Source organism: Capra hircus, chromosome 4 (assembly GCF_001704415.2).
Source record: "Capra hircus breed San Clemente chromosome 4, ASM170441v1, whole genome shotgun sequence".
Classification (NCBI taxonomy): Eukaryota; Metazoa; Chordata; class Mammalia; order Artiodactyla; family Bovidae; genus Capra; species Capra hircus.
The window spans coordinates 9,106,189-9,129,594 of NC_030811.1; the positions used below are offsets into that span (position 1 = coordinate 9,106,189).

At 46.6% G+C, this 23,406-nt stretch overlaps 1 protein-coding gene across 1 annotated transcript in view; it reads right to left on the reverse strand.

Moving 5' to 3' along the window:
• CNTNAP2 (contactin associated protein-like 2) overlaps positions 1–23,406 on the reverse strand; it is a 2,354,843-nt gene that overhangs the window by 163,275 nt on the left and 2,168,162 nt on the right. The window contains exons 20-21 of the mRNA XM_018046828.1: positions 19,086–19,322; positions 9,640–9,773 (exon numbers count right to left, since the gene is read on the reverse strand). Of these exons, the coding sequence (XP_017902317.1) occupies positions 9,640–9,773; positions 19,086–19,322 (371 nt within the window). The remainder of the gene's footprint in view (positions 1–9,639; positions 9,774–19,085; positions 19,323–23,406) is intronic.

Sequence of the window (23,406 nt, forward strand, 5' to 3'; positions counted from 1 at the left end):
TGCAGAGGCTTGTGAGTATAAAACGACCCTCCGAGCAACTGACGTCTGCAGGAAATGGTCCCTGGAAGCCGCACAGCTTCAAGGAATGATTATCATTGTCGTTCATGGCCAAGGGCGGCCACAGAGGGTCCTCAGAGCGTCTGCGTGCGTGCCAAGTCCCTTCAGTCTTGTGTGACTCTTTGCAACCCTATGGACTGTAGCCCACCAGGCTCCTCTGTCCATGGGATTCTCCAGGCAAGAATACTGGAGTGGGTTGCCACGCCTTCTCCAGGGGATCTTCCTGACCCAGGGATTGAACCCGTGTCTCTTACATTTCCTGCCCTGGCAGGCGGGTTCTTTACCACTAGCACCACCTAGGAAGCCCTGTACCTGTGCTTAATCTCTCAGCCGTGTCTGACCCTTTTTGACCCCGTGAGTTGTAGCCTGCCCTGCTCCTCTGTCCATGGAGATTCTCCAGGCAAGGAGAGTGGAGAGGGCTGCCATTTCCTTCTCCAGGGGATCTTCTCAACCCAGGGATCGAACCTGGGTCTCCTGCACTGTGCGTGGATTCTTTACCATGTGAGCTACCAGGGAAGCCCTCAGTTCAGCTCAGTCACTCAGTCGTGTCCGACTCTTTGTGACCCCATGAATCGCAGCACGCCAGGCCTCCCTCTCCATCACCAACTCCCGGAGTTCACTCAGACTCACGTCCATCGAGTTGGTGATGCCATCCAGCCATCTCATCCTCGGTCGTCCCCTTCTCCTCCTGTCCCCAATCCCTCCCAGCATCAGAGTCTTTTCCAATGAGTCAACTCTTCACATGAGGTGGCCAAAGTACTGGAGTTTCAGCTTTAGCATCATTCCTTCCAAAGAAATCCCAGGGCTGATCTCTTTCAGAATGGACTGGTTGGATCTCCTTGCAGTCCAAGGGACTCTCAAGAGTCTTCTCCAACACCACAGTTCAAACGCATCAATTCTTTGGCGCTCAGCTTTCTTCACAGTCCAACTCTCACATCCATACATGACCACAGGAAAAACCATAGCCTTGACTAGACGGACCTTAGTCGGCAAAGTAATGTCTCTGCTTTTGAATATGCTATCTAGGTTGGTCATAACTTTCCTTCCAAGGAGTAAGCGTCTTTTAATTTCATGGCTGCAGTCACCATCTGCAGTGATTTTGGAGCCCAAGAAAATAAAGTCTGACACTGTTTCCACTGTTTCCCCATCTATTTGCCATGAAGTGATGGGACCAGATGCCATGATCTTCGTTTTCTGAATGTTGAGCTTTAAGCCAACCTTTTCACTCTCCTCTTTCACTTTCATCAAGAGGCTTTCTGCCATAAGGGTGGTGTCATTTGCATATCTGGGGTTATTGATATTTCTCCCGGCAATCTTGATTCCAGCTTGTGCTTCTTCCAGCCCAGCATTTCTCATGATGTACTCTGCATAGAAGTTAAATAAGCAGGGTGACAATATACAGCCTTGACGTACTCCTTTTCCTATTTGGAACCAGTCTGTTGTTCCATGTTCAATTCTAACTGTTGCCTCCTGACCTGCATATAGGTTTCTCAAGAGGCAGGTCAGGTGGTCTGGTATTCCCATCTCTTTCAGAATTTTCCACAGTTTATTGTGATCCACACAGTCAAAGGCTTTGGCATAGTCAATAAAGCAGAAATAGATGTTTTTCTGGAACTCTTGCTTTTTCCATGATCCAGTAGATGTTGGCAATTTGATCTCTGGTTCCTCTGCCTTTTCTAAAACCAGCTTGAACATCTGGAAGTTCACAGCCCTAGTAAAGCCTGTCTAGCATGGTTACAGGCCACAGGACTCTTCTCTTTAAAAAATAGATCTGACATAAGGTAGACTTTCACTGGGTTAAGCCACTGACATTTTTGGGTTGTTACAGCAACTGGTGTTATCCTGGTATCTGTCTTTTTCTTGATCCCTGGAGTTTAGAATTCACTGTGTGCTGCTATTGTTGGTAAATTCTGACCATTTTTTAGGATTCATATTCAATATACAACTCAATTAGCAATTGACACAACAGTTTTTATACAATTTTGTTGAAGTTATGATTAATAGCGGGTAAGAAATTGATCATACTTAAGAGATGGAATTCAGTGACTTGGAGGAATATTTGTTTTTAAGACCCCTGAAGAAAACAACTGAAGTCATGTTGCTCATGGTATAACAGTCTGGGGGCCTGGTCATCATTTGTTTCTGAGGATTTAGAGTTATTTTTTTAAAAGAAAGTCCTTATTATACTTGTAGCAAATCTGTTAGCTTCTTCTTGGAAAAGACGGGAGGGCCCTCTGGTTAGATGGAAGCCAAAATGATACAAGTTTACCATCTGTTCATTTGATTTTTAGAGAAAATGGGCTCTAAATATCTGTGCCAAAGACCACAGCCCTGAACCCTCCATTGTATAACGTCTAGAAACCCTCACATATGTGATAGTCACTCAAAGATGTGGTTAATTCATTTTTCTCTTTTTGAGCTGATTTTACCCTGGGATTAGGCCAGGATATCAGAAAACCATGTCATCTGGGCCCTTGTCCTCTTCATCTCCCATCACCCTGTTCTGCCTTACTGACTGCAGACTTGTTTGGGCTGAAATCCATTTTTAAGTGATGCTTGACTTTCCCAAGGAAATGCTACATCAAGCAGGTTTGTGAAAAACACATTTGTTGCAGAAACACTGCTGAAGGGCCCTGTGCACCACGTCTCTTGGGACCCATTATATAACAGAGGGGACGAAGGGCCTTCAGCTATCACTGTTTTGTTAAAAATCTGAAGAAATGTAGCAAAATGCCAACATTTTCAATGTCTGGATGGTGGGTCTGTAGGTGTATGTTTTATTATTCTCTGTGCTTTGGCATAGTTTTGAAGTATTTAGTAATGAGAACAACATCACTCAATTTTTAACTGGCCAGAGATATCCGCTTCCAAAATGTTACGACCACCCTCCTAGACATTTCTCTATTAAGTGATTCGGTTAAGAGCACGTGGAAGCCTTAAGGTGTGGTAGACTTACGCTCATCTAGGCTTTTGCCACTCACTGCTTCCTGACTTTGGGTGATCTACAGCACACTCAGAGTGGCAGTTTCCCCATCTGTAAAATGGGTACATTCCTCATAGTCCTCTTGTAAAGACTCAGTGAGCGAATGTGTGTCAAGAGCTAGCACAATGCCTGGACCACTGTCATCACCAGTAAACATGAGCTACCATCACGCATGTGATGTTGCCAAGTGAACCGTGCTATGGGCAGCTTGCTGTGCCAGTAAATACAATCCATGGTAGACAAGAAAAGAAAAGGATGATAGAGTAAGAAAAACTTCAAGTCTCTACGAGAACTGGTACATCTTGCTCTTCTGGGCTGTGGACTTCTGGCCACCGGAAGTCCAAACTTACACACGTGGATAAGACCTGACCTGGGTGGCTGTATTCTGCTCTCTCCTTGTCTTGGGGCCCTGCTTTTTGTGACTTACTTTAATCCTCAATTTCATTTAGTTCTTGTTGTGCTTAATGGCTCCATCACGTCTGCCTCTTTTTGACCCTTGGACTGTAGCCCACCAGGCTTCTCTATCTAGGGGTCATTTTCTCCTCCCTGGGGATCTCCCTGACCTAGTAACTGAGCCCACATCTCCTGCGTCTCCTGCACTGCAGGCAGATTCTTTACCTGTATGTACTCCCTGTAAAGTGCTGCACTCAATATGCCAGCAAATTTGGAAAACTCTGCAGTGGCCACAGGACTGGAAAGGTCAGTTTTCATTCCAATCCCAAAGAAAGGCAATGCCAAAGAATGCTCAAACTACTGCACAATTGCACTCATCTCACACGCTAGTGAAGTAATGCTCAAAATTCTCCAAACTTCAACAGTATGTGAACCAAGAACTTCCACATGTTCAAGCTGGATTTAGGAAAGGCAGAGGAACCAGAGATCAAATTGCCAACATCCCTGGATCACAGAAAAAGCAAGAGAGTTCCAGAAAAACATCTACTTCTGCTTTATTGACTATGCCAAAGACTTGGACTGTGTGGATCACAATAAACTGCGGAAAATTCTGAAAGAGACGGGAATACCAGACCACCTGACCTGCCTCTTGAGAAATCTGTATGCAGGTCAGGAAGCAAGGGTTAGAACTGGACATGGAACAACAGACTGGTTCCAAATCGGGAAAGGAGTATGTCAAAGCCGTATATTGTCACCCTGCTTATTTAACTTATATGCAGAGTACCTCATGAGAAATGCTGGGCTGGAGGAACCACAAGCTGGAATCAAGATTGCTGAGGGAAATATCAATAACCCCGACACCACCCTTATGGCAGAAAGCAAAGAGGAACTGAAGAGCCTCTTGATGAAAGTGAAAGAGGAGAGTGAAAAAGCTGGCTTGAATCTGAACATTCAGGAAACTAAGACCATAGCATCCAGTCCCATCACTTCATGGCAAATAGATGGGGGAACAGTGGAAACAGTGAGATGCTTTATTTTCTTGGGCTCCAAAATCACTGCAGATGGTGACTGCAGCCATGAAATAAAAGATGCTTGCTCCTTGGAAGGAAAGCTATGACAGACTGAGACAGCATCTTAAAAAGCAGAGACATTACTTGGACGACAAAGGTCCATCTAGACAAAGAATATGGTTTTTCCAGTAATCATGTATGGATGTGAGAGTTGGACCATAAAGAAGGCTGAGCACTAAAGAACTGATGCTTCTGAACTGTGGTGTTGGAGAAGACTCTTAAGAGTCCCTTGGACTGCAAGAAGATCAAACCAGTCAATCCTAAAGGAGATCAGTCCTAAATATTCATTGGAAGGACTGATGCTGAAGCTGAAACTCCAATAATTTGACCACCTGATGTGAAGAATTGACTCATTGGAAAAAACCCTGATGCTGGGAAAGATTGAAGGCAGGGGAGAAGGGGACAACAGAAGATGAGATGGTTGGATGGCATCACTGACTTGATGGACATGAATTTGAACAAGCTCTGGAGCTGGTGATGGACAGGGAAGCCTGGTGTGCTGCAGTCCATGGGGTCATAAAGAGTTGGACACAACTGAATGACTGAACTGAACTCCTTGTAAATCACCTTAGATGTCCTGTGCAATGTGGCTGGGATGAAAGGAAGGAATGAAGAAGGAAGGGAGAAGCCAGATATGGCAGGCAGGAAGGGAAGGAAGAAGAAAGGATTCGCGCACAAGACTTTAAAGTCATTCCTCATAACGTTCAGTTCTTAGATGCATGTTAATCGGCACGTATTTTCATCAGATACAATGTTTTGTTCAGGTGCTCTCTGCCTGCTCAGGGTTTGTTTTACATCTGACTGGCATTAAGCCTTTAGCTATTATCAGTGGTGTGACTGTGAGTTTTTGTAAACGATGCCACCTGAGGGTTGTCACGGGCTCTGGTTCACGTTGCTATCTGATAACTCCGAGAGTCAGTTCTTCATTATCTATGTGGAGATTGGGCACTTTGTTTTTTGGCAGCAAATGTTTCATCCAAGGTCAATTTCCCTCAAGTGCTCAGCACCATTTCAGACAGTGTGTGCTCAGGGAATGCAAATTAATTTAATGTTAGCTTTAGCCAAACCCAGCTAGGAAAGCCAACCTGCTCTTAAAAACACTATAAATGTTGATAAACATCATCTAAATTATATGATGTTTGTATATGTAGAAACATATAAAATTTCACCTTAATTCCAAAGGTGTCATTCCAAAGCACTTTAAATTCATCTTAGGTTTATTTTTGTTCTTTGATTAGAAGTACATTTTAATTCAAAATTATTTACATATATTTGTCATTATATTTTATTATAACTGGGGGTTATCAGAATAGGTGGAGGATACATGTGTTTTTTTTTTTTAAAGTCACTCAGTCATGTCTGACTCTTTGCAAGCCCATGGACTATACAGTCTATGGAATTCTCCAGGCCAAAATACTGGAATGGGTAGCCTTTCCCTTCTCCAGGGGATCTTCCCAACCCAGGGATTGAACCCAGCTTTCTCGCATTGCAGGTAGATTCTTTAGCAGCTGAGCCACAAGGGAAGCCCAAGTATACGGGAGTGGTTAGCCTATCCCTTCTCCAGCGGATCTTCCCAACCCAGGGACCAAACTGGATATGTGTTTTACATTTTTGCTCAATTATAAAAATGAAGCACACATTTGTAATAAGAAATGAGGAAATATAGAAAATTCTAGAGGAAATGAAACTATTTATAATCCTTTACACAGAAATGATCAAGATTAACATTTCATTATATTGTTCTCCATGCTTTCTTGAGGTTGTAGGAGTTCTCAAGATGGATTTGTAGATTGTTCCCAGGAAAAAAAAATTAGAGTGTTTTTTTTGGAGTTCTAAAGGTACACCTGGAGTTATGTCCACACTCAACAGGCTACCTTGCCTGGAAGAAAGCAGGCTGTGGACCCAGGGAGCCCACCAGATCCACTGGTCTGAAAGGAGGTGCCGTGTGCTTTCTTCCTCCACTGTGTCTCCCTCTGCTTTCCATCCGGGCCGAGAAAGACCCTCCAGACCATGAAGTCTGTCCAGGCTGGATTCAAGCGGGTGACGGCATCTGGCTTTCTAAACACGTCCAGAAATCTCAGGATAGTTGCAGTCCATTGTGTGACAGAATTGGGGCGGGCAGGCCTTTCCAACCCCCTGGGCACAATTTCTGAGGCTGAATTTGCTCCATGTCTTTTTCCTTTTTTAACAAAAGGTTGATTTTTGTTGGCTGTGCTGTGCGGGCGTCTCCTCTAGCCGTAGTGACCAGGGGCCCCTCTCTGGTTGCAGTGAGCGGGCTTCTCGTTGCAGTCGCTTCTCTTGCTGCAGGCCATGGGCTCCAGGGTGCGTGGGCTCCCGGCTCTAAAGCACAAGCCAAATAGTTGTGGCTCACGGGCTTAGTTGCTTCGAGGCATGTGGGATCTTCCTGGATCAGGGATTGAACCCGTGTCTCCTGCTTTGGCAGGCGGATTCTTTACCACTGAGCCACCAGGGAAGCCCTGTTCCATGTCCTTTAGAATGCTTCCTGCTTCTGTCTTCTTTACCACAAAGCGTTGCACGGCCAGTGTTTTTCATCCTCATCCGTGTCTTCCTTTTCCTGGAGCTCTAGTCCTATCCCTTGGAGGACTCTCCCCTAGATTCCCCACTCTGATCATGAGGTCTGATTGTGGCCCATCAGTCACTGCTCCCCGCTCCCCACGATAGCGTGAGTGTGGGACTCCAGCCCGGCCAACCAGAGACTTTCCCTGCGTTTTAAAATGAGAACCAAGACACTAGGACCTTCCTTCTGACAGAAAAACTGGGAAGACATGGGCCCAAGACTTCAGTGTCTGGGTCCCATGACGTCTGGAAGATGGAGCCTTCCAGAGAAGAGTTGATCCAGTTGTCAGAGGGAGGTGGGCAAGCAGAGATGATGCAGGGAGAGAGAGAGAGCAGAGAGAGGAGAGTGCTCACTGGAGGCCTAGTCTTTGTTTGAATCCTCCAGGTCTTCTGGATTCTGTTTCAAAATTGTGATTTTCCTCCTTTCCTATCTTTTTATAACCTACCCTAGGAATTTCCCCTACAAATGAATTCGGAGTTGGTTTTCTGTCATTTGCAACCAGAAGGACCCAGAGCAATAGAAGCAGATCCCACCTCCCCCGGCTCTCCTCGGTGCCCTGGACTCTGCAGGCCTCTGGCTCCTGCATTGTCTGGACTTCTCGGCCCCTCCCTGCCTCAAAAGCTCCAAGTCCTTAAAACAGTCCATCCCTCTCCCCTTCTTCAGGGCAATCTCTGATTCAGTGCAGCAGATAGCAACTCTGATTTAGCTGATCTCTGTTCTTCAAGAGTTTCTGGTTGGTTCCAAAGATTTCCCAGTTGGTGCAACTTGCCAGAAGGGAGGCCTTCTTGACCTACTTTGCTTCAGACTCTCATTTGGGGAATTGTACCAGAAATGGAATTATTTAGCTTATCACCTGAACTCTCCTCTCCCACTCACCCCACCCTCATCTTTGCTGAAGTTCCTCAATCCACAGGGCTCAGCCCCAACACACAAGGCATTTTCTTGCAAAATTCCACAGGGGAATCAGCTGTCTTCCATGACACTGTCCTTCAAGCTGACTGCTGAGCTTTAAAAAATTTTAATATTATTTTGCAATGGCGAAATGGCAAGAGAATCACTTTCTTTGAGAGGGGTGACAGATGGAATAGTTTAAAATAAGTGAATGAGTCTAATCAAAATCCAGTAAACACAATGTTGGTAGAATGGTATGAAACCATTCGTATCCTATAATGGTATAAACCATACTAATCCTGAACTTGCTGTCTCTTCTGAATCAGACTTGAGTTTGTGGTGAAGGATGGGGGTGGTTTACTCTGTAAGTAATCTGTAGCACCTCTCGTGTGCCAAGCACTGCGCTGGGCTCAGCGACTGTCCGTCACTACGAGAGAACCTTATTTACACTCCATCTGATTGACTGCACAATAAGCTGCTTCTGTACGTTGTCATTTTCCTGGGAAAGGCCTCTCCTGAAAACGCTCTCTAGCATTTCCTGCTAAAGGCCAAGTGTAAACTCCGTATCGAGTTATGAATTTGACATCCAGCAGGGCTCAAAAAGAGATGGGGCCTGTGCTGATTCTTTGCAACCTGAACGTCCCACGGCAACCAGCCGAATCCGAATGAGGTCAGAGAGGCTGCTGAGCTCCTGCCAAAAGGCACTCTGCTCGGCTGACAAAACAGTGTCCCCCTGCCGTTCTTCTTCCTGACACATATCTATTTTAAACTCCTTCTAGAGAACGCAGTGACAGTTCCAGCCTTGATCTTTGGCTCAGTTCCCGGGGAGACCTCCTCCTGTCATGTTTTATTCATGGTGTCTCCCAGGCTGGCTTCTTCATTGTAAAAATCAGTGGTGGAGGAGGGGTGTGGGGAGGGACAATCAATGAACCTGGAATAAAATTTGAGTGTCATAATAAAACTATCCCTTTGTATACAAAAAGCCCACAAGCAGAGTCTGAGATGCTGGGAAAGGTATGTGTACGGAAGATGTTTAAGGCAAAGCATCTATAGAAAGAAAAAAAAAACAAAAAACCAGTTATTCACACTGCACTAGAGTCGTGAAGGAAGTAGGTCAGATAAACCAAAATAACCTTTGCTGGGAAACGTGATAAGCCTCAGACATCTGAGACCATGAGGGTAAAGACACTGCAATGGATGAAAGCAGAAGGCTGATAGAAGTGCAGGCCTATACACAGGAAAAGCTACGAGGAATATTTGGAGCAAACATTTATTCTACCTTCTCCCAAGAAACCTCTTCTCCATCAACACCGTCATCGTCTTTTCTGTACCAACTGTTTATCTTTCTACCTCACTGGTTAGCAGTTTGTAGAAGAATGTATCAGAGGCATCTCTTCCACCTGCCCCAACCACCCAAAACCAACCCCCCCCACCCAAAAAAAAAAACCAAACAACAGCAACAGCCAAGTATGACAGAGGGAGAAACGGCAGCCCACTCTGGCATTCTTGCCTGGAGAATCCCACGGACAGAGGAGCCTGGCGGGCTGCCGTCCTTGGGGTCGCACAGAGTTGGACACGACTCAGCGAGGGAGCACTCACTCAAGCGTGACAGTGGGCAGAGACCCCAACACAGTGTCACAGATGACAGATGAGTGACACGTGCGTACCTTGAGGGTGACGGTCCTCTCGCGACGAGTGATGTTAACGCTGTGGGGTTGGCCGTTGGCCATGCTCCGGTGGTCCACATCAATGTTATAGGGCTCCCGGGTGCCACCCAGCTGGTACCGGATCTGGAGGCTTCCTGCATAGAGAAAAGGAAAGAGACTCAGTCATTTCTCTGCTCTGGATTTCATATCAACGTCACGCCCCCAGCCCTGGGGTCTTGTTTCCATTCAACGCAGCTTTGATGTCCATCAACACGATTGCCATTCTGCATTCTGAGCCACTAGCTCAGAGGTGCACTAATCCATAAAGGTTCACGGCACCGGGCTCACGCATGTTGACAGTCTACCAATTATGGGCCATCCGTGACCATCCTCTCCAAGCTGAAGCAGCGAATGGTATAAACGATCCAAGTGTGGGTTGTGTCTGGGAAGGCAGGATGAGGACATATACACAATACAGGACCGTGGAGACAGGCCCCACAGAATGCCCTGTAAAATAAAATATAAATGCAGGATGCCAGGATGGTCTCACGCCATCAGCAAAGTGTGACATTCACCATATAAAAGAATCATGAGCACAGAGTATTAAAAATAAACATAATTTACAAAAGATAAATACATGGCACTTTGGGTGGCTTCACTGAGACCAAGAAAACAGAGCAAATGATTTTATTCTAGGTTAGAGACCTCATCAGTCCAAACGCAAATCAATAAAAACATGGGTCCTCACTGCCTCTCAGCTGTCCTGCACTTTGCCTCAACAAATTATTCTTTTTATCCTCTTTCTTGCTTCCCCCTGATGGCAAACAATATTCAGAAAGACGAATATAATATTCTAGGTCCTGCTTTTAATTAATCTGTACAGCAAATGTAGCTTTTATTTCTTATTTATGATTATTTAAAGGCATCAACTTTTTATCTCATTTTTCCACTCAAATTGGAATCTTCATGCTAATAGCTTTGGACATCTCAGAGCTTAAAAATGGAGCCAGTAATTTAGCAAGAGTGTGGCTAACTGTAAATCACTTCAGAAGTCTTCCTTGCCTCTTTCATTTTCCTTTCAGAGGAACAAAACTGATATTCTGATTTTAAGTTGTGAAACAGCACAGGGTAATTAAAACTTAGGAAGTTAACAGAAAAAATAAAAAGGAAAGTCACTGGGAATACCACTATCCAGAGGTAATTACTCTGAATATTTGGCCAGATCTCCTTTCAAGTAATTCTCACACCCTTATATAGATGTGAGAGTGAAAACTGAAAGTGAAGTCACTCAGTCGTGTCTGACTCTTTGTGACCCCATGGGCTGTAGCCTACCAGGCTCCTCCGTCCATGGGGTTTTCCAGGCAAGAATACTAGAGTGGGGTGCCATTTCCTTCTCCAGGGGATCTTCCTGATCCAGGGATTGAACCCAGGTCTTCCGCATTGTAGGCAGACTCTTTACCATCTATGCTACCAGGAAAGCCCCTTATATTGATGTAAACCAATGCAATTGATTCTGAACACTGCTGTTCCTTAGTCTTACACGTGTTCTTTAAAACATGGAACTATGTCCCTAGAATTGAAAGAAACATCCGTCAGACCAATCATGAATTACTTGCAATTCCTATTTTTTTTTTGTTTTGTTTTCTGAACAAATCTGAACAAACCTTCACTATTTCTGAGTTCTCTCTTAACACCTGACCCTAGATTGCTTTATAGCATTTCAACCAAGTCCTGCAGACTTCCGTTTCCTAAACGTGTCTAAGTTCACCCACTCTGCCCCATCTCCATAGCCGCAGGGCCCCCATGGGCACCTAGAGTGCCTGGTGTGGTTCCCTCGGGAGCCCGTCCCTCCACACAGAGCTCCCGCCCTGACCCTGGGCCACTGTGCCAGCCGCTCCCCATCAGTGACCTGATGGCCATCACCTGGACTTCACCTGTATCCGCTTCTGCCTGGATCACATGACCCACGGCAGTCTCTCCTTCACACGTGGCCACTCTTCACGCCACTTCACTCTCAGGCGAGTCCTCTCTTTCTCTGCTCTCTTAATACTCATGCATTAACGGAGACGTCTCACTGGAACCTCAGATAACAACGTACGAGAAACCGAACTCTTGAACTTCCTCTCCTAAAACTAATTCAACCCATTTTCTCACATTTCAGTTAATGGACACTTTATCCTTCCTGCCATTTCCGCTAAAAACCCCGACTCCCCTCTTGCTCCTGTATTACACGTGTGATCTGTCAGCAAAGCTCCTTGGTTCTGTCTTCAACACATGCCCTGAATCTTACCTTTTTCATCATATCAGTTTCTATCCCTGGACCAAGCCACCCTTGTCTTTTTCCTGGATTACTGTACTAGCCTTCATACTAACGAACCTGCTTGCCTCTGCCCTTCCACCAAGTCTCCCCAGCCCAGTCTAGTCTCCTAGTCTCCATCCCTACTCTCCTCTGCACACAGAAGGCAGAGCTGTCCTCTGCTCAGGAACCTTCCTTGGCTTCCTATCCCATAAAGAAGGCTGAGCACAAAAGAATTGATGCTTTCCAATTGTGGTGCTGGAGAAGACTCTTGAGAATCCCTTGGACTGCAAGGAGATTAAGCCAGTCAATCCTAAAGGAAATCAACCCTGAATATTCATTGGAAGGACTGATGCTGAAGCTGAAGCTCCAATACTTTGGCCACCTGATGAAAAGAGCCTACACATTGGAAAAGACCCTAAAGCTGGAAAGATTGAAGGCAGGAGGCGAACAGGGGCAACAGAGGATGAGATGGTTGGAAGGCATCACCGACTCAACAGACATGAGTTTGAGCAAACTTGAGGAGACAGTGAAGGATGGGAGAACCTGGTGTATTACAGTCCGGGGGTCCCAAAGAATTGGACACGGCTTAGTGGCAGAACAACAGCAGCAACAATCCCACTCTGAGTCTCCATCCTGGCCAGCCAGGCCCTTTGTTATCGTCCCCCTTGTCTCTGACTCAGCCTCTCGTGATTTTCCTCCTTGCTCACTCCTCACCTGACCATGCAGGCTTCTCTGCTCTCTCCACAGACGCCAGCATGTTCCTGCCTCACAGCCTTTGCACTTGCTGGTTCTTCTGTCCAGGGCCCTCATTTCCCAGCTATCTACCTGCATGGATGAGCTCTCACTTCCTTTAGGTCCTGTTCAAATATCTTATCAGTGATTATTTCTGTGACTTTCTTATCAAAAGCACCGTTTACCTACTGCTTTCCCTTGGCCAGGCGCCACCCCCCCAATCCTTTTCTGCTTTATTTTCCCCCCATGATAGTTCTTTCCATACAACATACTACAGAGAGCACTTCATTTATTTATTGTCTGTCTTCCTTCGTTCAAAAGTAAGTTCCATAAGAGTAAAAACTTTTGCTGATATCCTTTTTTTTAAAAAATATCTTACTCTTTATTTATTTATTTGGCTGTGCCAGGTCTGAGTTGCAGCATGTGGGATCTAGTTTGCTGACCAGGGATCAAACCTGGACCCCTGCACTGGGAGATTGGAGTGTTAGCCACTGGCCCCCCAGGGAAATCCCTGTTTATATTCTTCGTGACTTAATTCCCAATGTTTAGAATAATGCCTGACACAGTGTGTGTATTAGTTGCTCAGTCGTGTCCGACTCTTTGCAACTCCATGGGCCATAGCCCTCCAGGATCCTCCGTCCATGGGATTTTCCGGGCACGAATACTGGAGTGGGTTGCCATTTCCTTCTCCACACAGTAGGTGCTGAATAAATACTCGCTGAGTGAAAGAATCATGGTTTCCCTGCTTCTTCTCCTTTCCCATGTTTTCTTTGCAGAGTAATCTTTTCAAAATGCATAATTAATTAGTTGTATGGTTCACATAAAGCACTTCAAATGTTCCAGTTGCTTACAGGATAAAGACATACATTTTTAATATAGCTGATGATGTCCTGTCTGAAAGGTTGCCAGTTACTTTGTTTTCAAATCAAGTCAGTTACCCTTTCACTGTTTACATTCAAGCTACCTTGCACTTGGCTTATTCCCTAGAAGATACAACTCTTCTTCCTTCCTCAGGACCTTTGAACATGCCACTCCTTTTTCCTGAGCTGCCTCTCTCCCCACCACTCAGGGATTTTACCCTACTTTTTCTTTACTGTAATAGCATTATAAATAACCTATTGTTTGGCAGTGAAGGAGATGGTTAGGAAAGTTGTTTGGCTATATGCAGGAAAAAACAAGTCGACTGTCTTCAGTTTTTGTTTTCCACTTTACTTCTGGTGTTCTGACTTTGTATGATCACAGCCAGCTTTCTTTCTTTCTTTCTTTTTTTTTACTGGTGACATTTATTTTTAAATTTTTAATTGGAGGATAATTGCTTTACAATGATGTATTGATTTCTGCCATATTTCAACATGAATCAGCCACAGGTATACATATGTCCAACCCTCCCTCCCCCCTCCACCCCATCCCACTCTAGGTTGTCACAGGGCACTGGGTTGAGCTCAGTATTTGCTGTATAACAAATACTGTGTTATACAGCAAATAGTAGCGTCTATTTCATATATAGTAGTGTATACGTTCGGAGAAGGCACTGGCACCCCACTCCAGTACTCTTGCCTGGAAAACCCCAAGGACGGAGGAGCCTGGTAGGCTGCAGTCCATGGAGTTGAGCAGAGTCGGACACAACTGAGCGACTTCACTTTCACTTTTCACTTGCATGCATTGGAGAAGGAAATGGCAACCCACTCCAGTGTTCTTGCCTGGAGAATCCCAGGGACGGGGGAGCCTGGTGGGCTGCCGTCTATAGGGTTGTGCAGAGTCGGACACGACTGAAGTGGCGGCAGCAGCAGCAGCGGCGGCGGTGGCAGCAGCAGGGGCAGTGGTGTATATGTTTCAAGCTACACTCTCAGTTCACCCCACCCTCTCCTTCCCCTGCTGTGTCCACAAGCCTGTTCTCTGTATCTGCATCTCTACTGCTGCCATGCAAATAGGTTCATCAGTACCATTCTTTAGACTCCATATATATCTCCAGTTTTAAAAACATATAGCTGTATTCATTCATCATTTAAACATTCATTTCTTTAGAGTATACTTATTTAGTGCCCTGTGCAAAGCACCCTGGAACCAAGTTTTAAAGGTCCAGAAGCGGACTGCCTGGCTGGTGTGGAGTCCACTTCTAACACAGACACCCACCTCTAATCCCTAGCACAGTCCAGGTCATGCCTGATCTGGGGATACAAAGAGAAGTAAGAGAGGGCTCTGCCTTTGAGGCTAAAAGTCAGAGGAACCAGTAATTACGCCCGCCCCCCCCCCCCAAAAAAAAAAAAACCAAACACACACACAAAACAACAAAACTGTGGACATTTTTTTCCCTACTGTCTCTTTGTCATTGATCCCTTTATGTTTTCCAGCTCATTAAAATCAGTATTAAGTTGTTTTCATTATTTTCTCTCTTTTCTGGCTTTCTTGGACTTTGTAAAAATGATTTAAAATTTCTCTAACTGCTTTGCTTAATGGCATTGGAAACGATTTGCTTTGAGGAAAAAGATGAGTTGGACTTTAAAATTTATATATAGTGAACATCTATAAACAGGAATGGCAATATTCTGGAATAATAAAATTTAAATAATATATTTATTTCTTTAAAATAATAGCACAAGAGAACCACTAAATGATGGGAAGGAGAATATTAATACTGGTTCATTAAAACAAAATATTATTAAGATGGAGAGACACTTCACTTCCTGCAGCTCACGTTTATCTCCCAAGTGAATTAAAGCAGTTATATGGGAATGCTCTTTTATTGGCTGCAGCAAATAATGTGCTTAACAGATTTATTCTCCCTTGGCCATCATCACTGCCATCAGCAAACACTCACAGGGCACCTGCTGTAGGCAACAGACGGTGTGCCGGGCCTTTCATCTTGCGGGGAAGACAGGACATGTGTGTAACAGAGACGGGCAACCACACAGAGCACTGAGAGCCCAACAAACGGCCGCAGCAGTAAGCACGATCGGAGCCGAAAGGAAGGAGCAGCCACTGCAAGAGGCGAGGCTTGATCTGAGTCCAGAATGAAAGGCAGGCAGGAAGCCACAGAGGAAGATGGAGCTTTTCCAGGGAAGGGAAACGGAGTGGGCACCTGGGCAGACATCCTTGGGGTGCTTGGGGAGTAGAGAGTTCCCGGAATAGGAAGTGTAGGGATGTGTGGCCTCAATATGTGGGAAACTGTAGATTCAATCAGCGGGCTCTGGATAACTATTGCTACCACATGCACACGCACGCGCACGTGCATGCACACACACACGTGCATGCACACACACACACGTGTGTGTGTGTATTATTGTTGTTCAGTGGTTAAGTTGTGTCCAACTCTTTGCGACGCCATGGACTACAGCATGCAAGACTTGCCTGCCCTTCACTGTCTCCTGGAGTTTGCTCAAACTCAAGTTGGTGATTACCATCCAATTGTCTCATCCTCTGTTGTCCCCTTCTCCTCCTGCCCTCAATCTTTCTTAGCATCAGGGTCTTTTTCCAGTGAGTCAGTTCTTCACATCAGGTGGCCAGCTATTGGAGCATCAGCTTTAACATCAGTCCTTCCAATGAACATTCAGGGTTGATTTCCCTTAGGATCTACTATGCACACATGTGTACAGTGCATTACACTCAATAACTCATTTGACTTTCACAGCACTGCTCTGGGGGAGTCACTGTGTCACATATGAGGAAACCAGGGCTCGGTGTGGCTCATGACTGCTCCAGACCCCACAGTCTGCAAATGCAGGAACAGAATTAAAATCCGGAATTCTGGTTCTGCACCCTGAGCTCTCACCCAGGAGCCTGGTGGGTCCTGATGGAAGGTGGTGGGACTAGGGACCCCTCCTGCGGCTCCTGGCTGTTTGGTAGGGGTGCTGTGTGTGAAGGAAGACCTTTTCTGGTTGAGGAGGATGGGGTGACTGGGAACAGAGTGATGGTGGCAACGGAGCCTTCTGGGCATGTGTTGAGGTGTACCTACCCCGAGGAGGGCCCCGGGGTACCAGGGGGGATGCAGGGGGGAAGCAGGCTCCCCTCAGGCCTTGGCAGACTTGCAGGAGGAGAGGCAGCTGGAGTCCCTGGGCAGGTGGCCTCCCAAACACAACCTCATCCATCTGCCCAGGTGCCATTCACATACAACGTGCCACGTGTGCCGTGCCATGGGTCAGGAAGCACTGAATCAGGAGACCTTTGCCAGGAGGGTAGCAGTGGGGAAGCAAAGGAGGGGCCGCTCGGGAAGGACACGGTTAGAACAGGACCCACAGGACTCGTTGGCAATAGACCCACAGGAGGGGGAAGGGCGGAGCGGTCATGATGACGCCAGGCTGTGTGTTCCGCGTCTGAGATGCGGCAGCACCATCAGAACCAGGGGGGCGGGGAGGTTCCAGGAGTGTTGAGAACAATGCAGCTCCCAACATGTCAAGTTTGAGAGATGCCAAGGCATTTAGTTAAGACTTCTTATTTTGTTACTTTCTTTTTTGGATATTTTGGCTTAGTCCTTATTGATTTCTTTTTCCTGAATGAGTTCCTCAAATTTGTCTAGCTTCAAATCTCAATTCATAAAATATGCAGTATTTGGAGTGTGAAAAAGCCAATTTCCAGTAGCAATTGAGGATGGCCTTGCAACCCCTAAAGAGAAGTTGACTGTCTATACTTTGCAAATACCCTGTGTGTTCTAGAGATCTCTGCAGCAGAGAAAGAGTGCTGGAGAATTCTGGATCCAGGTTCAGGAACACCAGTTGGTTGTGCCTTCACTGGCCAAGTGTGCAAATCACTGAACCTCTCTGTACTCCTCTCTGTCACCTGCAGGAAAAGGGTAGAATGGACTCTACCTTATAGAGTGGGTGCTCTCGGGAATTCATGCATGTGAAACACAATACAGCTTCGGGCTTCCTTACATGGGAGCCATTAATACGGAAACATTAGTCAAAGCCTTTGCACGTGACGAATGCCCATAAACACACACGTGAGTGCTTGCAGGGGCTGGTGTAGGCTGTGGGGCAGGAGTTACTGGAGAGGGCTGGGACCAGATGGAAACGTGGCGGGACCTTGAGGAGCAGAGAGTACAGGATCTACTGGGGCGTGTTCATGACATTCTCGAAGAGCTAGAGCTGAGAGCCAGCCTCCCTGCCCCCCAAGGAGAGCCTGGGATGTGAGGGTGGAGAACCCCAGTGGATTAAACAGTGGTTTAATCTGATGCAGAAGAAAGAATGTGTGAAATCCTGGAGAGTGGGAATTTCACACTTCTCTGCTTCCTTACTCCCTGATTTTACTTACTATTTTTCTCTGATGAGAACAGTGGCAGTTGCTTATTAAGAGCATTTGACATATGTAGAAACTATTACCTGGGAGAAACAAGTCAACTATTGAAACAGAGATACTTTGTGCTCACGTCATTGTCTTTTTTTCTGTCCATCTTTTTATAGAGCTAAACCAATATTGGGGCTGCCCTTGTGGCTCAGATGGTTAAGAATCTGCCTGCAATGCGTGAGACCAGGGTTTTATTCCTGGGTTGGGAAGATCCTTTGGAGAAGGGCATGACAACCCATTCCAGTATTCTTGTCTGGAGAGTTCCATGGACAGAGGAGCCTGGCTGATATTGTACAGTCAAGGCTTTTTCATGCCCTTTTTTTTTTTTTTTTTTCATGTCTTTACTTACTCTTCACAAATATTTTTCTTAATGGATACATAGTATCCCATAAACAGTGACTCCCTTTGACTAACCATTTTACTAAAATTGATCTAGGTCCTCACCAATTCTTACTATCATAAATAACATTATAAACTATGATGAACACCTTTATGCTGAATCTTTGTCTGATTTTTGGCTTATTTCTTCAGAATTAATTTATGAAAGGGAAAATCCCAAGGAACTTTTTTTTTTTTTCCCCCATCTATCTTTCAAACCTAGTGGCTCAGCTGCTAAAGAATCTGCCTGCAATGTGGGACACCTGGCTTCGATCCCTGGGTTGGGAAGATCCCCTGGAGAAGGGAACAGCTACCCACTCCAGTGTTCTGGCCTGGAGAATTCCATGGACTGTATAGTCCTCAGGGTCGCAGAGAGTCAGACACGACCGAGTGACTTTCACTTTCAAGCTGAACTGGGTTAATAAGAATCATTATTAGATCCCATGGAAGAAAAATCTTGGTATTTAAGATGCTATGACCCTGGAAGCTGTCCAGGGAGGATGCAGAGCTTTCCTCACCAAAGAGCAAGACCAGAGAGGCAGCCTCCATGTCTAAACCTGTTCAGTGTCCCTGGGAAATGAGAGACACGTGCTCCTTGACACACCTGGACATTTTCGTTTTCAAGGGTCTTAGAGCTCCTGTTTTCAGAGAGGAAATGGGCTCCTGGGGGTTTGGTGTGTATGTGCCTTACAACCGCTTAGCTGTCTCCTAGAGACCAACCACAGGCTCATTTGTCCCCCGACACTGAACGCAGCAGGCTAGGGATCCTGGCCCTTACCGGTGGGTTTGACGAGCGCCGCCAGGAAGTCGGTGGTGAAGGAGCTGACGTAGAGAAGGATGCAGGGCGCCTTGGTGGTGCTGAAGCTGAAGCGGATCTCCTCGCTCGCCAGGTCCGGGGCTCCGTTCTGCGGGTCCGGAGAGTTCTCCGGTCTGCTGCCCGAATCCCGGGCCCCGATCCCGGGTGCCTGGAAGTTATACCGCAGCCACATCCCCTCTTCAAAAAACGCACCCACGTCTGTCGAAAAGGAAAGAGGAAATGGCAAGATTAGGAGTTGAATGGCGACACCGCCTGCAACTTAACCTAGGCAGACGGTGAGCTCTGCGTGGCCACAATGGCCGTTCCTGGAGGGTGGACCGACTCCAGGAGGGCGATCAGACCGGGAAAATGTCTAAGCAGACGGATGTTATTTCATCAACACGAACACGCCACCAAAATAGAAAAAGCACGTAACAGAGTATAGCAATCTGTCACCTTAAAACTGTAATAGTAAAATTAAGAGACATATATCATACCAGGAAAAAAAAGAACTTCACATTTAGTACTTAGACTAAATAACTGACTTAGGTTGAAGAGTGATGCTGAGAATAAATTAGACCTGGGTTCAATCACGGGGTCAGAAAGATCCCCTGCAGAAGGAAATGGCAACCCCACTCTGCTACTCTTGTCTGGAGAATCCCACGGACAGAGGAGCCTGGCGGGCTATAGTCCATAAGGTCACAAAGAGTCGGACATGACTGAGCAACTAACACTTTCACACTTTCACTACTTTATTGTTAGGGAACTGTTGACCAAAACCACCCGCCTTGGCTGGCAGGCGCACCTGCCCGAGTTGTCTCACAACAGGAGGTCCCCATATGGAACACCTGTGCTGCCCCTGAAAACTAACCAGGAGAATTTTGTAGGGGTGGGGGAAAGAGGGAGGAGGCAAGCAGCCTCTCAGAGTCCTTCTTGCTGGAATCTACCTTGGCTGAGCGATGCACACGCCACCAGGAAGGGCCCTCAGTCAGAGCAAATATGGACCAAGCAAGATGACTGGCAAGAGACAACCTGGGGATTCACCCCGTGACCGTATAACCTGAGACCGCAGGCTGCGTGGCAGAGCAGTCCTTTCGCATTCCCTGACCCTGCTTCTCTCTGCTCGGGCCCCTTCCCAGTAAGGTCTGTTTTGTTGGTATGTGTGTCTCGTTGGACAGTTCATTTCCAAGTGTTAGATGACAGCCCACTCTCTGGTCCCGGAAGGGGTCCCCGTTCCTACAGCAGTATCACACGCACCACTAATTCAAGGTGTTCATGGGCAGAGACGGGAGTTGCTTTGGAGGTTCACCCGGGAAAGTCCCGGAACCCTGATGACACCCTGGGAGGCTTTGGGTATCGTGTTCAAAACCACAAGACCTGAAATTACAGGGAACTGGGTTCATATCCAGTGCTGCCATTAATTGCTTATATGGCTTTAGGAAAAGTCATTTAGCTGGCTTCTCTAGGCCTCAGTATTTTTTTTTTTGGGGGGGGCCTCAGTATTTTATATGTGAAAGTGTTAGTTGCTCAGTCGTGTCCAACTCTTTGCAACCCCATGGACTATAGCTTGCCAGGCTCCTCTGTCCATGGAATTCTCCAGATAAGAATACTGGAGTGGGTAGCCATTCCCTTCAAATCCGAGTCTCCTTCATTGCAGGCAGACTCTTTATTGTCTGAGCAGCGAGGGGAGCCCTTTATATGTGAAAGGGAGGTACTAACAGAGAGAATTACAAAAGGCAAAGTAATTAGCACATAATAAATAGTACCTATTATTATTATTTTTAAGAAATTAGAAGAAAGGTCACTCATCCTTCATCAGTTTTTTTTTCTGTGGCCTAATCAATGCTAATTGGTTTTTACACATTTCCTGGCAGACAAGCTTCTGCTGTAGTTTTCCCTAGTATTTACTTCCCCATGTTCTAAAAGCACCTCCTAACTCCTGTGAAAGGTTAGGGCCTGCCAGCAAGACTTGCTTGTCTTCACAGGCACTGTTTCACCGCTCACCCTCGTGTGCACTTTAAAAGCATTTCCCACACTTCCTTGCCCGTGGAAACCATTATTCTTGTTAAAGACTCGACATCTGACTAAATGAACACTTGCAGTTTGGTTGCTCAGTCTTGCCCAATTCTTTGTGACCCCATGGACTGTAGCCCACTGGGCTCCTCTGTCCATGGGGTTTCCCAGGCAAGAGTACTGGAGTAGGTAAGCATTTCCTTCTCCAGGGAATCTTCCCAAACCAGGGATCAAACCTGGGTCTCCTGCATTACAGGTGGAACACTATACAGAAAGTATTTTGTGAAACTGCTCTACATTATAGTTAAAAGGAGGGGACCCATTTTAAAAGGATTCTTTCCTCTGGGAATCTGGAAGTTCATGGTTGTGAAAGAAGCCTGGTACAGAGAGTTTACATGGTGCAGTAATTACACAGTGATTGTGGGTAAACCTTGGCTTTGCTGCTACCCAGCCGTGCTAACTTGGTCAGCGGCTTGAAACACTCTAAGGCTCTGTTTCCTCCTCTGGAAACTGGGGCTTCATAGGTTGTTGGAGGGTTAAAGAACCTATGGATGACAGTTAGCCTAGTGCCTGGAATATATGACAGAGGTCCGATAAGGTTACTCAGTCATTTTACAAAGACAGGTTACCGATGAGGCCCACATGGGGTCTCACTGATAAGATGGCTCATTATGTTGACCTCGCAAACAAAGAATAAAATCACAGGGATCCTTGAGACTGACCAAATTGCCCAAATGACATTCTGTTTTCTCACTGGTGCATATATCCTCAAAGCTGCAAGACCACCAGATTCCAGACCTCTAGCTACGTAACTACAGGACGCAACTACAGGCTAAAAATTATCCATCCCTTCAGAGAATTTTTCATTGGTGGGGTATAAGAAGGACCGCATCAGAAAGGGAGAAAGGGGTTCTTCTCAAGGGCCAGTCACCCTCTCTTTTCCCTCTAGTAAATTTCCCTTTTCTTTCCTGACTGCCTGGTAAACTCTCTATTTCTCTGCCCCCATCTTAAACAGTTACCAGTGTCTATTCAGGGCCACCTGATGCGAAGAACTGACTCACTGGAAAAGACCCTGATGCTGGGAAAGATCGAAGGTGGGAGGAGAAGAGGACGACAGAGGACGAGATGGTTGGATGGCATCACTGACTCAATGGCCATGAGTTTCAGTATACTCTGGGAGTTGGTGATGGACAGGGAGGCCTGGGGTGCTGCAGTCCATGGGGTCGCAAAGAGTCGGACACGATTGAGCAACTGAACTGAACAGATTCAGGCCACAGATGACACCTGACCCCCACCTCACCCGGCCGCACACTTATAATATCCCCCAGCACTGCCGCAGGGGGTGCCTCATCCTGCTTCTCCTGAGCTGCGGTGCAGAGCTCTGTTAACCACAAGCTTGGGCAGTCCTGTTCTCCTGGCTCTCCCCCACAAGGGCTTTTTGCAAAGATCTGTCTGTGTCTGCGTGTACACGCCTGTGTGTGTGTGTGTGTGTGTGTGTGTGTAGGGAGGGTATTATTGGCATTTGGTGGGCAGGGGTGAAGCTTGCCGAGTGTCTTGTGCGTGTGGGACCATCTTAGACAATCAAGAATTGTCCCGATCAAAATGCCAAGAGGTGTCTTTGCTGGGAAACACCGGATCAACAAATACTTGATGCACGTGGGTCACTGCACGCCTCGCCAGATGCAGAGATGCGGCTAATGCTTCGACTCCTTTGAAGAGGCCCCCGTCTAGTGGTGGGGGGCGGGGAGACACGGTGCCCCGTGTGAACACCGTGTGGCGAGAGCTCTGGGGTGAGGAGGACTGCTGCTTCCTGCCTGGAGGCGCCTGCGCTGGCTCTTCTTCTCAGCAAGTGCCTACTGAGCCCCAGCCGCATGCCAGGCACCGTGCCGGGTGTCGAGGTTACAATCCTTGCTCTCGAGGTGCTCTCCATCTAGAGGAGGATTTAGGCTAAGAGACATCACCAGCGTGCTCAGCACAGGATCAGGCTGATATAGGAGGCACGTGGAACACGAGGGTTACCAGCTTTGTCTCCAGGGCTCCAGGAAGACTCCTGGGTGAAAAGAACTTGAAAGAGCCAGAGGCTCTTCACCTTTGTGAAGAGGAAGATGAGCCCCTTTCTAGCTGAGGGTGCAGCATGCAAGAACCCTGGGGGGTCGGAGAGCCTGCAACAGGAGCTTTGTGTCCCCAGGTGAAATTCACACGAGCTCAGTTTTTTTTTTTCTCTTTAACACTATTGCACTCACTAGGGTTAGGAATCCAAGACTCACCAGGCTTCCTACATTTCAGGCTG